Source organism: Rhipicephalus microplus, chromosome 3 (assembly GCF_043290135.1).
Source record: "Rhipicephalus microplus isolate Deutch F79 chromosome 3, USDA_Rmic, whole genome shotgun sequence".
Classification (NCBI taxonomy): Eukaryota; Metazoa; Arthropoda; class Arachnida; order Ixodida; family Ixodidae; genus Rhipicephalus; species Rhipicephalus microplus.
The window spans coordinates 23,884,743-23,902,672 of NC_134702.1; the positions used below are offsets into that span (position 1 = coordinate 23,884,743).

At 41.4% G+C, this 17,930-nt stretch overlaps 2 protein-coding genes across 3 annotated transcripts in view; one reads left to right on the plus strand and one right to left on the minus strand.

Moving 5' to 3' along the window:
- Positions 1-17,930, plus strand: part of Rph (Rabphilin) — a 219,934-nt gene that overhangs the window by 130,025 nt on the left and 71,979 nt on the right. The gene's annotated exons all lie outside the window — the stretch shown is intronic.
- LOC142803637 (uncharacterized) overlaps positions 3,868-17,930 on the minus strand; it is a 32,396-nt gene continuing 18,333 nt past the window's right edge. Inside the window, exons 4-9 of one of the 2 annotated variants that reach the window (XM_075889097.1) lie at positions 17,718-17,802; positions 11,946-12,095; positions 11,649-11,861; positions 8,238-8,412; positions 6,720-6,796; positions 3,868-4,165 (exon numbers count right to left, since the gene is read on the minus strand). In XM_075889097.1, coding sequence (XP_075745212.1) covers positions 3,890-4,165; positions 6,720-6,796; positions 8,238-8,412; positions 11,649-11,861; positions 11,946-12,095; positions 17,718-17,802 — 976 coding nt within the window. In that variant the 3' untranslated portion in view covers positions 3,868-3,889. Of the gene's footprint in view, positions 4,166-6,719; positions 6,797-8,237; positions 8,413-11,648; positions 12,096-17,717; positions 17,803-17,930 lie in introns of both variants that reach the window. The other variant, XM_075889096.1, reaches the window with a different exon arrangement.

Sequence of the window (17,930 nt, forward strand, 5' to 3'; positions counted from 1 at the left end):
TTAGCTATCACTTTAAAATAAAGCGCACAAGAGAGCTTAAAATCATCGCATCGATGCGTCAAGTTGGTGCTGTGGGTGCGTTCGTTTCCCATTGAGGTCAGTGAGCGTGCGAATGTGTTGTAGGTGATCGCCAACTCCCGCAATCTTCATTATGACCTTCCCCGCTCAGCTTCATAATGCCGACGATGACAGCTAGAATTGCTACAATCGCCTTTTATCACATGTGTGCGTATTCAAATGGCAAGCGCAGAACACTTGCTAGTAAACTGCACAATGTTGTTAATATCGTGCAGCAAGATAACAAAAGAGAAGGTACTGTTTCAGGAGTGCTATGCGTGGTAACTACGGGAGAATATGAGAAGTAATCAAACGGCAGTGCAACACAATGCACATGATTGCACTGCCACTATTTAAATGAGGTGTCTATATAATATAGATTGCATGTCCATTATGTCTGCTGAAGTCTACACGGGAAAATAGGAAAAAAACGTTGTGCCTATCAGGGATTCTATCAGCATCGCAGACGGAGCGAGTGCAAGGACGAGGGAGCACAACGTATTTAAAGGGGAAATTTAGGGAAACTGAAGGCTGCATCACCTGAAAGAGTCTTACAGCCCCGGCCTTTCTGTGAATACACTGTACTCAAAAGCGTTATCTGTTGAGCAATCATTTCTCGAATCGCAGATAAGGGGGCGCAACCTGCGTAAACAAGACGCGAGTAGAGAAAGATCAAAAGCCCCTTACCATTCATTTCCCTTGCATATTTTTGGTGGCATGACACCGTGGACCTGCCCCGATTGACAAGTGCACGTGAATTCGTGAACGCATGTGTAAGCCGCGTAATCGCAATAATTATTGCCATACGCGTGCACTGCAGCATACGTTATCGGATGCGTCAACACACAATCGCAATATATACAGTGTAATCACATATTGGCTTTTCGTCGAACCACCAACGATGTTCCAACATCCCCGGGATGCGTTACGCAACACACACACACACAGAGAGAGAGAGAGAAAGAGAGGGAGAGAGAGAGAGAGACACAGAGAGAGAGACAGACAACAGACAGTGCATATAGACCTTTTTATTGAAGGCTCCCTGGGCGCCACCGTAAGCCCACTGGGCTGTTGTTAAGATGCATGACCCCCCCAAAAATGGAGGGCCGAAGTTGTGACGTCCGCTTTCGTACTTCCGTCCAACAGCCCAGAAACAAAGGTATCCTCTTCTCTGTTAAAGACGTCTATATGAGGAGCGTTTTTTTCGAAATAGGCCGAAAGGCTATATTGGAACATACACACTGTCAACTTTCCTTTAAATTAGTAATAGCCTATTGCTAATTGTTAAAAATAATTTATTATTAGGGATAGTCGATAGTATCTATCAGCCAACAGAGCCTCTAGTTATATATATATATATATATATATATATATATATATATATATATATATATATATATATATATATATATATATATATATATATATATATATATATGTGTGTGTGTGTGTGTGTGTGGTTGTGTGTATGTGTGTGTGTATGTGTGTGCACGCGTGTGTGTGTATGTGCGCGCGCGCGTGTGTGTGTGCGCGCGCGCGTGTGTGTGTGCGCGCGCGCGCGTGTGTGTGTGTGCGCGCGCGCGTGTGTGTGTGCGCGCGCGCGTGTGTGTGTGTGCGCGCGCGTGTGTGTGTGTGCGCGCGCGTGTGTGTGTGTGTGCGCGTGTGTGTGTGTGTGTGCGCGTGTGCGTGCGCGTGCGCGTGTGCGTGCGCGTGTGCGTGTGTGTAAAGGTGGGGGGAGGGAGGACGCGAGTGCAGTTCTCTACCACAACGGCTACATTTCATGAAAAAAGCGTGGTACTTAGATATAGGAGCCCACGTTCTGCAGAGTCTTACAACAGTATGCCTGCGATCGTTTATTAGTTTTGGCATGCAAAAATTCTGTTTTCGTTATGAGACTGTGTGAGAATATTCTGTGTTTTGTTTTATTGAAATGAAAAATAAACGAAGGAGCTGTCACCATTACCTGGTGACAGCTACCCCTTTCCACTTGATCGGTGCATCTTCGTGCTACTTTGAGTTCCATCAAAGGAGCACATGATAGCCCGACCTTAGAAAAGAAACACACCAGAAAGGAATAAAAAGGAGCACAAAGAGCCCCGTTTCGCAAGCGTTGCTGCGCGCGATCTCCACAGCGAAGGTGTTTATACGATGGCCATTGAAGCGATCTCGCATGATCCAATTTCTCATGCAAGAACAATAGCGGTGCAGCACGTCCAGTGACGAGCTTGACGCACAAAGAACACCCGTGAATCTCGATTGCTGAAGAGCTCGGCTACAGCGAAGTATAATGGGCAGCCCTCCGCAACACGGCGTTTTCTAATATGGGCTCCCCTTCATCAAAATGGCCAGAGGACGAGCCGGTGCGCATTCATTGTATAGTCTTTGTCACTTCGCGATTTTTGTAAGCATAAACGCTGTACCGCTTTGGGAGACTGAGTGCAGCCAATGAACGAATCAATCCTTCATTCAGAATTAATGAACACCCAGGTCTGCGAGTGCATGCAATTCCTGCCTTTACATTTGCCTATCAATCCGCTATATTCAACCCTCCCTGTGCAAAGTACAGGGTCACAATCGGGCCATCGCCCCTATATATGCCTCTATCGCTTTCTTTCTCTCAAACTCTGTCTCTCTAATCTTTATCTCGCACGAATCAGTTTCCACATTTCTCGTGTTCGATCACGAGCTGCAGGTGTACGTGACTGAGAAAAGGAGGCCGACGCCCCATATATATATACACTTCATGCATCACGCTATTTCGTCTGGCTGATAAGATAGGCGAAATCGCGCAGCAACGGCGGGTCAGTAATATGGTGACTGTCCGCACCCCACACTCTAAAAAGTAAAGGAGGAAAAGGGGGGTCGAGGTTACTCCTTTAGAGGAGTAACTGACTTGCCACACCCATTGCACCATTTCGGGAGTAACTGCGACGGGAGGAACCGTTACTCCCCAATTTCAGTTGCTCTTTCAGAGAGTAACTGACTGGAGCAACTGATGCTCTGTCACTACTCCCATGGGAGCAATGGTTACTCTTGCTCAATACTCCTCAAAGGTGTAACGGATAGTCTTATTTGATACTCCCACAGGAGTGACGGTTACTCTTTCCCAATACTCCTGAAAGGAGGAACAGATAGTCTTCTTTAATACTCTCAGGGGAGCAACAGTTCTCTTTGCAATTACACCGCATGAGAGCATCCATTGCTCCCTTCCTAAACTCCTCAAGGAGGAACGGATGCTCTTGGTCAATGCTCCTATGGGAGTGACACTCTTTCCAATGGAGGAACAGATAGTCCTTTTCAATACTCCCAGGGGAGTGATGGTTACTCTTTAGAAGGAGCAATGGATACTCTCTGTCAATGCTCCTATGGGAGTGACGCTTAGTCCTTCCGTATGCCCCTGATGGAGTAACAGATAGTCTTTATCAATACTCCCCGGGGAGCGATGGTTATTCTTTACAAGGAGTAATATGCTCTGTGAATACTCTCACAGGAGTAACACTTGCTCTCTCTGAGTGCTCTTAATTGGAGCAATTGTTACTCTTTCCCATTAGTCCCGCAGGGAAGAATGGATATTCCACGCCAATGAGAGCGATGGTTACTCTTTCACAACGTTCCTCATCAGAGTCGCATGCAGTTGCTCATGATCGATGTCTCTCAATGTAGTTCATTACTTGTGCGAGTGCTCTTTAAGAAACCAGCCGTCAAGCTCTCCCAGCGGCAAATGAAAAAAAGTTTTCAAGAACATGATTTTCATTAGGTTGCGCCATGTCTGGCACAGAGGCTCCAGGAGAGATAAGAAATCCACATCTATTCGTTCAAAAAACTTTATTCATTAATGGCTCAGGGTGGTCAGTGTTACGCTGACTAGTGGTGTTGGCCGTAGGCCACTCTTCACTTTAAGAGCGCGGGATAGAACGTCAAACGTTCGTTGAGCTTTTTTATCAAAAACTATATTGGTAGCCCAGTATAGTGCCATCTGGGTGGAAATTGCTGCCAAGAGGCTCTTCTCTGCAATTTCGATGTCCTCCAGCCTCACAGCAAATGCATCAGATGTCAACACATTTCCCATGAATGTGACTGTGGGCACGTAGTGCGTCTTTGTGGGGTCCTACAAAAATAAAAAAGCACACTTCAACAAAAAACTTGTTGCTTCATTATTACAACAGCTCCTTTATGTAGGAACAGATAAAACGTAATGTTTTACGGCACACTGACAAATAAATGAAACTGAAATTAATTTGCAAAGCATGCTTCCAAACTAGAAGGAACATTCTTAATAATTCATAAAGCATTCGCACTAAGGCTACAGGCTTATCCACAGTTTAGTGACTGGTCTTGTTTACACACAACCCAATAATTCGTTCTGAAAAAAAAAAAAGAAAAAGGTGTGATTCCACGTAAGATTGAACAAACCATGGCTGGTCGACCTCTTAAATTTTTTTCAGAATTTTATATTGTTGTTTGATCAGTGGAAAGAAGAGATCCGCAATTGGTTTTGCTGTAAAAAAAATTGTTCGAAGCACAGTAAATTAATAATGACGGAGAGGTGGGGTGCCACGCTTACTTGCTCTGCTGCTTTTTTCGAATTTGGCAATCAGTTACGCAAAATATAACAAAGCTACATGACTCCAATTTGTTTGGCTATATATAGGGGTACTGGCACATACAATCATATTTAGATTGTCTTTTAGAACTGCATTATCGAACTGCATTAGAACTCCATTTAGAACTGCATTATCGATGAAAATGTTATTGTAAGAGATTCCATTGAAGGCATAAAAAAATTGAGCAGGCATGGCATGCTAGCATGACAACAGAAACAACCCACAAGTAAACTGAGTGCGATAAGACCATGCAGTTTCTGGCCTAGGTGCCCTTAATTTGCAAAAACCTTGCACAAAAAACACTTTAGAACTATGTGAGCTAACACATGGCAGTGAATTGAAAAAAAAGATTGACTATATATATCAAGAACTACAAAATTATGCCTAAAAAGGAATATGCCATCAACAAAGCTAATAGTAAAGAAAAAAAGAGTTCATTATTGGCTGCCTACCCTGGAGTCTGCACAAGCGTATGTAAACCTATAAGGGGAGCCTATTTATGAAAAAAAATTAATCAAAATTAAAAATGGGCAGAAGTGCATAAAGCATGCATTCTCAAATCATGACAGGGAATCAGCCACTGTTCCTCAAATGAAAAGTATGCAAACCTCTACGTACCACCAGATCAACAAGTAATCTGGGCTTAGAGCCTAACAGGGAAACTTAATAAAAATTAGAGAAATACTGAACAAAAATTGGAAAACTGACTAAAATTCGTGATTATAATCAGAAGATGTGACTGTTCTGATAAACAGTTGATTTCCCATATTTTTGAACAGTTGCCTGTATTTTTCATGAATTGTCAACCCGTGGCGTCTGTGTGCGAGTGGAAACCATGCCATCACATTCGCCGAGAAACATGCAGGGCGCACGAGTTCCTGTCCTCTTCTCTCACTCTTTCCCAAAAGCACTGATGCTTTGCCTAGCTACTTGGCCTCGGCGGGGAGAACTGTTTGCAACCGCTGCTGTTCATACCGGTTCTAGGAACCGCAGGGGGAGATGAGCGAGTAGAGGGCCCGCATTGTTAGTGTGCCCATCTCGGGTGGGTATGACGTCACGAAACATCACCTCCTGTAGTGAACGGCGTGGCTGCTGGATGCGGTAGTAGTTTGTTAAAAACGCATTAAATTCATTATTTCCCTGTAGTTTCTGCCTGGAATGAAGGTTGTCCCGATCACTTTGAGGACCCCACTTCCAATTTGATTGAATATCTTGGTGGCCAAAAATTTGTTCAGTATCCCTTTAAGGACCATGTACCATACCATGAAACAGGAAATGGTTGGTAAAACATTAAGCTATTAGAAAACACCAGATTGGGTGAGACAGTCGGGTACTGCAGGTTGAAAGAAATAAACTTGGTGCGGCCATACAAAGAGTAAAACAAACAACTGGGGGCAAGAGAAGCAGAATGAATGCAAAAAAAAAAAGAGGAAAAGCCGAGAAGGCAGGGAATCACCTAGAGCGACAGAATTAGGGAGCTCACAGGGATGAAACTGAATCGGCTTGCTCAAGAAAGGGTAAATTGGAGATAATTTTAGAGCGGTCTTCATTCTGCAGAAGACACAAAAATAGGCTGGGGATGACGACGGTGGCACAGATGCCGTGCTTACATAGCATTACACAGGTTCTAAGATCTATGCTTATGGTGACACGAATAAAAACCATATCATGGCTCGCGATACACAACATCACATCACTGAATGCATCCTTAAGCCAGTTCGGGCTGCATAAAAAATCAACGTGCCCACTCTGGTCAGCTTGGAGTGCCAGTTCATGGCATTTCAAACAGTGGAGATACCGATTCATTGAATCCTATAAAAACAATGCAAAGAGTGGCTGACAGTGATGTAGCCTCCGAGCGGGCTACATTATGGCGGGCTTCTACTGTACTGGGTAACCTATGCATAAATGGTACGTGAAAGTCGTCTTGGACATGGCTGGTTGAAAGGCTTTTCAACAATTCACTTGCAAAAGATATAGCAAACATTTATCACAGATGGCAACTTCACAACTGCAGTTCACAGGGAAAGTAATATACAAACTATGAATTATACTCACAAATTTGCAGATGAAAGCATCCATTCTTTCCTTCACCATTGCCGGAAGGACACAAATAGCAGCAGTGAGCATCACCTCTGAAAAAACCGTGAGTTGCACTGTTTCAAAAAGTACTTAAATGCAAAAGCTACAAGCTGGATTCAAACTGCCATTTTAGCAACTCACTAGAAACATAGAGGCTGTAATGGTGTACATGACTGACTATCTTTTATGGGGTAGTCATGGTAACTACACTCAAACTTAGGAAGTATGCAGGGTCACCCAGCCAAGCGAAATTCACAGTCACGTGCACCACAGACCAGCTGGATACCTAATGTGAAGTGAGAAGGAGTAGACGTGCTTACTTACATCTACATTACTACACAACTAGTTTGTGTATTGCTATGGTGTTTAAGCAGCAGAACCTAATTCCCATTGGGGATAGCACTGCAAGACATAATATAACAAAATTTTTATCGTACCTTTAGAAGATGCAGTTTACATCTTCGTGCTTTCAGATGTGAAAAAAATTTTGGCACGAATTTTAATCCTTGCCATTGCCAAATGTAGAATGCACAGAAATAAATTGAAAACTCAAGAAAAGTATTGGAAAACACAGTGGCACCCATCTTGCCTGCTACGACCCCTTTAAAAAGACTAAAGAAATCACTTTGAACTGTATGTAAGAATGTTAAATTACCTTTTTTTATTAGTGGAGGTAGGCATTTTGTGAAATGGGAGTATTGAATTCATTCATGCAAAAATCCCATTGCAGTTTAGAAATTTTCAAAAACCGACCTCTAGTAATATTTGAGAAGAAATGAAATTCACCCACATTCAGCCGCGATACTAAAACACGGAAGAGCGTCACTGCCCTACTTCGTCAAGAATAAGTGAGCATCATTATATCGACCACCAACCAACTTCGTTGTGTGGGCGTGCAGGCTGTGCTTGCAATTAAACGCACATGGCACACAACAAATACAGAACTTTGCCTCTTCTGTAATCTTTGTTTCCAACATTCTGGTCTTTTGCTTGTGCTCATCTGTGCTTCAGTTTTGGTTCCATCATTGAACAAAACTTATTTTCTTAAATTTTATTTTATTGGTTTGAGCACAGAATGAACTGTATTTCAACCTAGCTTTAGCTGAGAAGTTCAAGCAGTGGTGAATGTATTGCACAAATAGAGGCAGTTTAAGATCTTCAGCAGCTGAGATATTTAAGCAATTTTTATTGCTTCTGTACATGAGCTCTTGAAATAAATTTATCTCTGTAATAGCTACCTGTAATCACGTCGTTGGCACTTAATGCCAGTTTCTAGGAGTGTGACATTGCATTTTCAAAACAAGTGCATATAGTGATAGACTAATCGAACGCATGCTCTGAGTCAACCAATGTAGAACTGTGCAAACAAATCTTGCCTAATACATTCAATTTTACAGCACCCAATTTGCTTGACGTAAAATCGGAAGAATGGCGCTACTGGAAGCTAGATACAAAGAAAGGTGGTAATGTTAGCGTAGAAATGTTTGAAATTACCCTCGGATGCATCTTCAGAGGCATCGACAAGAACAGCATCGAGGTCTTCCAGAAACTTTTGCATGTGACGTTTCTGTCTGGCTATTTTTACTATTTTTCCTGAAGCAGGCCCCAAGAATTCTTCCAGTTTCTCCATTATGGGCACTTTGGTAAGCAACCTGAATTCCAGCTGCACCTATAAAATTTTCATAAGGCATTTTAATGACGGTAAACCCTATAGACTTACTTGCATCTGCGGTACAACATTGCACAAGGTCACAGCACTGCAAAACGTGTAGTCAGGTTCACGATTACAGTAATATGAATAAAAATGCTGAAGATGATGTTAATCAGTTTTATGGGCTCTTGCAATGTGGCAAGACGGTTACTGTTACAAAAACAAAAATGGACAACCACACATTTGTAGCACCAAGCTACAAAAAAACTTTCATGGATTCCTCAACATTTCCATGGACAGAACAAAGCTTTCATCCTAAAAGATACACGAGGATTTCGGTTGAGCTTCGTGCTACAAATGCATAATATCTTTCCCTTTTAAGGAGTTGCAGAAGTGCTCAGATACGTGTGCAGTTAAAAAATATTAGGAAATGAGACTGTGCACCAGGTTATGAAAAAGGCTTTGAAGCATCATTTTCATACCTTGCAACAGTTTTCTGAAATGGGACATACTTTCTAAGTTTTGGATTTGCAGTGCCATCCACAGCACCATGGTGCTATGGATGTGAGATAAACTGCTAGCGAATGCATTTGAGCTGAGTATATTTATGGTTCCTTGGAACATACCAGACATTTGTTATTAGTGTGCTCAACTAACCTTGTTACTGTCTAAATTTTCTTTCTTTCTGCCGGTCTTCTTAATACCAGCTTTTTGTTAATTTTTCAAAAAGGCAAACAAAGCCACTTTCAAATACAGTTGAACCCCTTTATAAGAAATTTGTACTGAGGAGCAACTCTTGTCTTTTTATGCGGTGTTTCTTATAAGCATGGGTATCACTTATGCATTTTCTTATCAACACCTATTTCAATGTAGACACACTGCTGTCTCTTATACCAATTTCTATTTTAAATCAGTGTCTTTTATAAAAAGGTTCGACCTACTCCTACCAAGCACAAAAGGGCAATTTTGAAATAAAATGCGGAGGTTACTATCTGCCAGTTTCACAAGTAAAGTACATAGCAGGACATAATCTTCGTAAGTCCTGCCAAGGAATTCGATGCATTGAAGCAGCAAGTGACGAAATAAGCTGTTTAGCAAACAGATTACTCATTCCTGCCGCTTGGTCAATATAGCTATTGAAAATCTAGATGTTAGTAGCTTGTCGCTATGATGTAATATGAGTGACTATAGCCAAAAGTGCAGAGACAAAGGGATGTACATCAGTGACGCACCACCAGTTGTGTCATAAAACAAGTATACTATAAAATTTTAATATAAGCAAGGACAACTGCAGACTTACTGCAAAACCTTCAAAAATACTTTATGCTGCTCTGTACAGCAAGCCAAATTAACATAAATTATCAAAGCATGCACCTTGCCAATTTTGGCACACATTCGCTTTCCCCTGAATGGGTGTGCTGCATGCACTTTAGTTGTTCTTTTACAGCCTCAAAATGAATCACATAATGCCAATAAAATAGCATAAATTTACCATGTTTCTGTGGATGATGCCACTCTAACCTTCCACAGTTTAATTTGAATTTCCATTTGTCAACTAGATTGTGGCTGAGTGTGGCAATGCATGTACTAGAGAATAGCTTTAAGATGAGCTGGCACAGGAGCCATTTTTTTAGACAACTGCTTTCAAAGTCACTATTGCAGGGCATTCGGCCATCTCCTACAAACCACAATGACACAAAACAATGCCAACAGTGATATGTTGTAGCTACCAAACATTGGCAAATAAGGCGACAATCTCGCAAAGGTATCGTGAAGTAGTGATCACTTTGGCTGCCGTAGCACTAGACTTTCTACGGTATTACACCAGGCACTCGAACAACTGACTGATTGTCATGAGTAAATGCACCAGGCAATGTTGCAAGTTTTATTTGACCCTTTTACTGTCACTAATGTACCAGTAAGTTCATCTTGCATTCACAAATTAGTGCTGAAGCACTAAATTGGCCTATTTGGCATAATCCTAGTGATTCCACGATTTCTTGAATCAATATACAAGACTATCAACAAAAGCACATAGATACTTCTTAGCATGGTTTCCATTATGTTGCCATGGCATGATGAACGTTATTTATAATTTTCCCCCGACATATATTTGACGTTTACTTGAGTTTCCCTCAACATATGTTTGAACACATAACCATAGGCCTGCACATGGAAAGCGGGTCACAGGGGCCAGCCTAGCTCACCTAGTCACCTAAGGGAAGGGGGAGCAAAAAATCTTCCCCATACGTAGACTTAGTAGGGTTGAGGGCCACTGCAACGAACCTTTGGCCCCCTTTATGGGGAACCCTGTAAACGCCTATGCATTCACGTTTCAGTCAACAAAAATGTTATTAGTAAATGACAAATGTGGATTCTGGAACGTGACAACTAAAATAACTATATTTGCTGGAAATGCAAATTACCCCAAACTAAAACGCGACAGGCGACTGAAAAATTCTCCAAACAAATCGGCAGAAAAAGAAGCCCGAATCCTCCTGTTATAAGCAGAACTGGCAACTCTAGATTACAAATCCAAGAGTTGCTCTGCTATCTGCCAAAGGTTTGCAGTTGTTGCTTCGTCTTTTATATTCTCTTTGTGCGACTTCTATATTGCGTCAAGTTCAGAGGCACTCTCCATTGCTTCTTTGATGAACTGAAATATTACTCAAACACTGCTTTCACTCGCTTCATGCTATCAGTAGTAGAAAGGATGTTGTATCCCCTTTCTGCCCCATCTTGACGTCACAACAAGCGATTTCTGTGTTTCGAGCTTCCCTGATATTCCCTAAACAAGCAGACTCTCGGGTTGTGTGTTGGACAGAACCACGCAACAGTAAAAGCAATAAGTGTAAGCAATGAAATAAACCATACAGCTCAGCAATGCTAAATTATTTTCATTTTTCCTGTTTTTTCACATCTTAGGTGTACTTTTTACACTTTAATCAAAAATGTACATTAGGGTTTTACTGCATTCTTGTTCAAGCCATTGTACATATGCATCATGTTAGCATAAAGTGAACAATTCAAACAGTCAGTAAATAACATTTCAATAGTTTATATCAAATAAACTGCAGAATAAAAATTTTGAAAAGCTTGATGAACTAATAAAATACTTAGAACAACTGTACAACAAATAATTGCAAAACAAACATCTCAAGAATGGATGGATGTGGCCGAAACAGCAGAGCATGCTATTTCCCTGGGCACTTTTTAGCCACTTTCGATTCATGAATGCACACTGAAAAACTTACGATGGAGCCGATTAAAAGAGCAGGGTACTTCTTAATGATGTCATCAACAGATGGGCTGTCTTGGGACACCCACTCCCTTCTGCTTGGCAAAGTTCTGCTCATACAGTCCTCAATATAGGCCATGTCGGGCCTGGCCTTTGCAACTTCTTTCGTCATTGCCAAAACGTGACCAGCAATGGTCTCGGCATCTTCTGCGTCAGCCAAGACAGCTGCCTGAAAGCACAGATAAATTTTGTTGGCCAGATGGCAAAGACAAACCTGATGTCTGCAGGGCTGTGCAAAATTTGAAATACGTACACTAGGCCTCTCAGTGCGCCGAGGAGCAGTGCACTCGTCCTCTGTAGGCTTCTTCTTCCGCGGAATTCTTTCTGTGTTCTCCTTTGTTAATGCCTTCATTTTCTTCCTTTCATATTTGGCTTTAAATCTTAGAGCTTCTCGCCATGAATCCTGTAAAGCACGAGAGAGTTACTAAATATGTTATTTAAATAGGTAACTGCAATCATGTGATCATGGATCGCCTCACACACAAAAGTATGACTGGCAACAAGTACAAGGAATGAGTGCCACTGCAGCAGCTGTCATCACAGTTTGGTTGAGTGAGATCACATAATAAAAGTATTTCGGAAAGTTGTTATTGATTCATCCCTTTTCTTTTGAAAATAAACATTGCTCTAATCAATAACTTATAACAGAAAATATGAAAAAAGAAATTTACCTCCCCGGCACTTCTGTTCTGCTTTTGTTTTTATTTTTTCTGACCCCACAAGGGTACTTATTGAGCTTAAAGGGAAACTACACTGAATGTTCTGCTTGTAACTTCATTACTGCAGTTTAAGTGATTAATAATGAGAATAGATGGTGATGATGCCAAGAAAAGTATAGATGATGGTATTAAAAGTAATTGTAATGTAAATGTGACAAAAGAAAAGTGGACGAAAAGATACCTTGCCACTGGCAGGTACCGGCCCAAAGGCCTTTGAATAATGCGTCCGATGCTCTACCACTGAGCCACAGTGGTGGTCATCCCCCCATCCACCTTATGGGTATACTATATGTGTATTTAAACGTGGGAGGGTCAGTCAGTGTTGCCCATTGCCACTACAATGAGTGTGGAACACTCTTCGATCCGTGCCGGTGGCAAGTTATTTTTTCGTTCACTTTTATTAACATTTACATTACAGTTACTTCTGATAGCATTCCCTATACTTTCCTTGGCGTTGTTGTCTGTTAGTTCTTGGAATAATCTGTTTACAAAAAAAATGAGCCCTTAAGTTTACACTTCTTTCCTTCATTTCTGCAGTTTGTAGCTTTGTGTCTGGACATCCCAAAATTGAATCATTAATGCTCAAATGCATTGTATAAATAATGCTAGCATCACTGAATTAGAACAATTTTATGTCAGTTCAAAATGCTCCCCTAAATACCAACAAGCAACCAGTGTCCGAGAAAGAGAGAGTGCGAGATAATGTGCATTTAAGCCATGGTGTTGTTCTCAGTTATAAAAACTGGGCCCCATGTGTGATAAACAATGAAACGATGCCAGTGCTAAATATGTGCCCCCTTCCCCCCAGAAAAATAAAAAGAGCAATCCTGGCCGAAGCAACAACTACCACATTGAGAGCAGCGTGACAAGACAGCGTGGGGAGGTGACAAAAAATAGTCCTTGCCAGATTTCAGTTGGTGTATTGTGCACGCGGGCACTGCATGACATCTTGTGATGTTGACAATACTCGCTTTTCTTTCGAAACATCACATGGAGCTCTGTCTCTGTCATATTAGTGGTGATGTTGCGAGTTGATGCAAACTCAGATGCGCACTCTTGCTTACTTTGAAATTAAATTAAAATATTTTAACGGCAACATTTCTCGCTAATAATCACTAAGAAGTGCTCACGCATGCAGGACTATCGCACACATGCACCTGAGTTTCAAAATTTGGTCTCGGGGGTATTTTAGGCGCATAATTATAACTTCCAACACTATGTCTGCTCTGAAATCGGATTCTAGTGCACAAAATATTTTCAAATAGCTTATGCCAGAACATGATTATTGTGTTAGAGCATATTTAAGGGGAGACGTGGCAATGGGAATCGTAATTTGGTCAAAATGTTCAGTTTTTCAATTATTCTTTTCTGCAATCCTGAGACCATGTGTCACATCATAGTGTGATTTTAGACCCAAATAAGCAGTAAAAGTTGAGAAACAAGCATTTCACTAGTGGGATGTCGTCAAAAAAAGCTATGTGAAAATTGGGCATAGCAAGATGCAAATTTGAAGCTCTCCCTTGGCACAGTGCCACCATATTGGCATCATAAAGAGGACAAATTGGAGCTCTAGATAGCCACAAAGATGCATTTCTCCAATGAAAAATAAAGCCAGTTTCCTTCAGAGTTCCATTCTATCAACTTCTAGCTCCAAAATCTTTGGGCTCCATTTTCTCAGCTTTCAATTTTTTGAGCAGTTGCTGTCAGTCATCCCTATGCCATTTCACAACAAATTAAGCTATAGCCATTCCGTTTTTTGCACTTAGATTCTCAAACATGGGTGAGTGCGGTAAAGCTGTCCATATTTGTGTACACATCATACGGACTTTTCTAATTGGCTTTTTATAAAAGTTGTTGGTAAGACAATATGTCTGGGACATTAAAAAAATTTGTGTGCTTATTTAAATATTAAAAATAAACCAATAGCATTATGGCACAAAATGAAGCCTTGTGAATATCCTTATGCAAAAATTTTGACAAGCTTATGTCTAATTAGCTAATTAATATTGGGATGACAATGAGAGTCTATCAAGTGTTGTAACTCAAGAGGTACATTAGATAGCTCAAAACCGATTCCAGTTATGATATCAGCACAACAAATGACATCTGCATGCCGAATTTCATCCCTTTGGCCTCATAAATAAAGATAATTTTCATTGCCACGTCCCTTAAAAGGGCTGTGACAACAATTTTGAAGTGCAGTTATTTTTTTTTTTGCAATAGCTTTCTGGTGGCCAATTATTCATACCACAGTCCATTGATTGCTGCAGTTCACAACACATAAGTAGTGTGCTTATTGTCAGCTAGTTGCACCTTCAGTTTGAAAGAGCTAAGAGAACGACAAGCCGCCGGATGCAACTAACACCATCTAGCATGTGAAATGGCACACACATAGGTCGGCAAAGATGAAGAGCTCACATACGCTCACTCATGAAATATATTTTGCCCTTGGGACTCGCTCGGACTCAGAGACACCAAAACTCAGACTAGCGCTGTTTATCAGTCTCAGTGAGCCAGTGAGTCCATTTGCATGCAATTGACTTCCTTGAACTTTGTGTCAATGCTGTTTACCACTAATATCTCGTGTGCTCTGTGCCTTACTTGACACCTTTCGATCTCGTTCCTTGAAATATGAAATATTAGCGATCGCAACTCGGTGAGAATATTTTTATTGAAAGAGATGACTCACGTGAAATATTTTTATCGAAAATTTCTAGGAATCCCCACTGCCTGTTGACTTTTCGATAGCTCACACCTCTGATCAATAAATATTGAGCTGGCGTGCAAATGCTGGTGCTTTGAAGTACTATGTGCGAGTATAGGCCTTATGCAAAATCGCTGCCATCTGTCCGCCGTTGTGTGCATAGCAGCTATGTTAGAGGCTCCACATGGCGCAGTACACACAGGCTCACGTGTGTTTACGTAGACGTATCGACGAGAGGCGTGTATTGGCCCATAATCGCAATGGCAACGTATTGCTGCGTCTCTTGCAGCACACATAGAGGAACTCTGAGTGCTGAAGAGAAAAAGGTAAGCCGTAAACTTTGCCCCTTGTTTTTTTTTTTTTTTTCCCCAAGCTGATGGTTTTTTTAGCATGAGCTCCGGCTACTGCTCTCGAAAATACGTGTTTGCATTCTCCTTTCTATGCAAGTAAGACGAGCCATAGCATTTGCATTCGTGTTCCCGAAAATTGTTGCGTGCCAAGGTAAGGCAGTTTTTGTAATGTTCTCGCTAGCAACCATTTACCAAGTGACGGAGAAGCTTATGTTACACGCTGAAGTCACCTTTATGCAATTAACTTCATCACAGCTAATTGCGTGTGCCTATATTTCGTTGATGTGTTTTGTTTATTATGTTTGGGTAACGGCACATGCTCAATTAGAAGCAAGTGCATGCCATCGGTTAGTGGGATGACTTGCGCATGACTGCGTACATTTTTCAAGCATGCGATGTGCTCAGCACATGCAATGAAACGTAGGCACACACAATTAGCTGTGATAAAGTTCGTTGCATGAAGGTGGCTTCTGCATAAGTGTATGAGTCGCCTTAACTTGGTAAACAGCTGCTAGCGGAAACATTGCAAAAACTGCCTTGCTTTGGCATGCAACAATTTATGGGAACACGAATACAAATGCTATTGCACGTCTTACTTGCATAGAAAGGAGAATGCAAACACGTATTTTCGAGAGCAGTAGCCGGAGCTCATGCTAAAAAAACCATCAGCTTGGGGAAAAAAAAAAAAAAAACAAGGGGCAAAGTTTACGGCTTACCTTTTTCTCTTCAGCACTCAGAGTTCCTCTATGTGTGCTGCAAGAGACGCAGCAATACGTTGCCATTGCGATTATGGGCCAATACACGCCTCATGTCGATATGCCTTACATATACATACGTCTATGTAAACAAACCTTCTTTCAAATTTTTTTGGGACATGTGCTAAATGTGCATATATTTACAGCAACCAAAGGAATAAAGCCAGTTGATAGTTTGCGCTCTTTCCGTTTACGCTTTTTTACTTCCTGTGTTTGTTCGATTGTATGTGCAACATTACAAACCACAGACATGCACCAACTCGCCCAGCAAGAAGTTGTTCTTAGTACTGGGATGTTCCTTTTTTCTTTCTGCACTTCACCACTAAATGAAAAGCAGCCACTGTGGTGCGGTGAGCACAGTTTGAATATGTTCTACTTTTTAGTGCTCACTGAAAAACACAGTGCATACACACTAAGCCCTTGTGGTGCCACAGGCACACATATGGGCTGTTGCACCCCATCACCCATAAGCAAGCACAAATTATTGTTTTAGCATATTGCGGGACTTTTTTCCCTATAGCAGGTGTTCTCTCTTCTGTGAAGACATGAACGGCACCATATCAGGAGATCAAAAACGAAGCACTGATGCAAGATAGCTGCTATAGAGCACCTTCATTTAGCGACCAAAAGAGGAAAACTAAGCTGTTCCATGCACCTCAACTTTTTTGTTGAAGGGACACCACCTTTTAAAGATTAAGATGGAAGAAAAACAAGACAAAGCTCACAACACCTAAGCGAAATCACCACAGCCATGTTGTTTGGCATGTTGGCGTTCCTTACACTGCTCCTCATTACTCACTAAACCGAATGACACTGCTTGGTTGTTCCCTTTGTAAACGGAATGACCTGCAGGCTCACAACACATGTTCAACATCACCTGCTGCACCACGACTCAGCTAACTAGAAAAAAAGAATGGTGCAGCACATGCACTTTACATGCTGTCTTGCAGCGCACAAGCATTTTTGGACTGCGAACAATGCTCTTAGTGATAATGCATCGTCACATATGAAGCTCTCCCTTAGTTTCATGGAGGTATTTAATGACCGAAAACGTAGTGGATTCTGACTTCTTGGTAGACTCACTTGATGGTGTGAAGGCAGTGCAGCTTTCTAACATTACCTTTCCTCACATCATGAATACGTATTCATGTAATAAAGTGCCGTTGCTATTTTTTAATTTTTACTTTTTTAATGAAAATGCAATGATTCCAATCAGAAGCAAAGTTAAGCCTGCAGATTTATCATCACACAGGGACCTTGAGGGCGAGCAGCATTTCACTATTGAATGTTGCATCGGCTAATCATGTGTAACTGCCTGTCCCAATTTAGAATAATGGCTTATAGAACAGGAGGAGCCATGTTCAATTCTGAAATTCTTGCAGAAGCTATCTTTTTATTGTCAATGACTGATTTCGCTTCACTGTTGGTCCTTAAAAGCAGGCATTTATTAGACAAGCTTTTCAGTGCAATCAATTCTGCAATAATATGTGAACTCACATAGCCAGTCCCCGCTACATCAGCCAAGTTAGGAAATCTGGTGATCAAAGCCCGTGCTGCCTCTGTGTACAATTTCCCAGGGTACCTAGCAGGAAAAAATATTTACAAAAGCAAGAATGTAAGTTACTCACTAGCAGACCAAAGCTTTATCGAGAGATCGATAAAGAAGAGTATGAGGGCAAGAGCCCCTTTGATATGCAAAGAATAAAAATC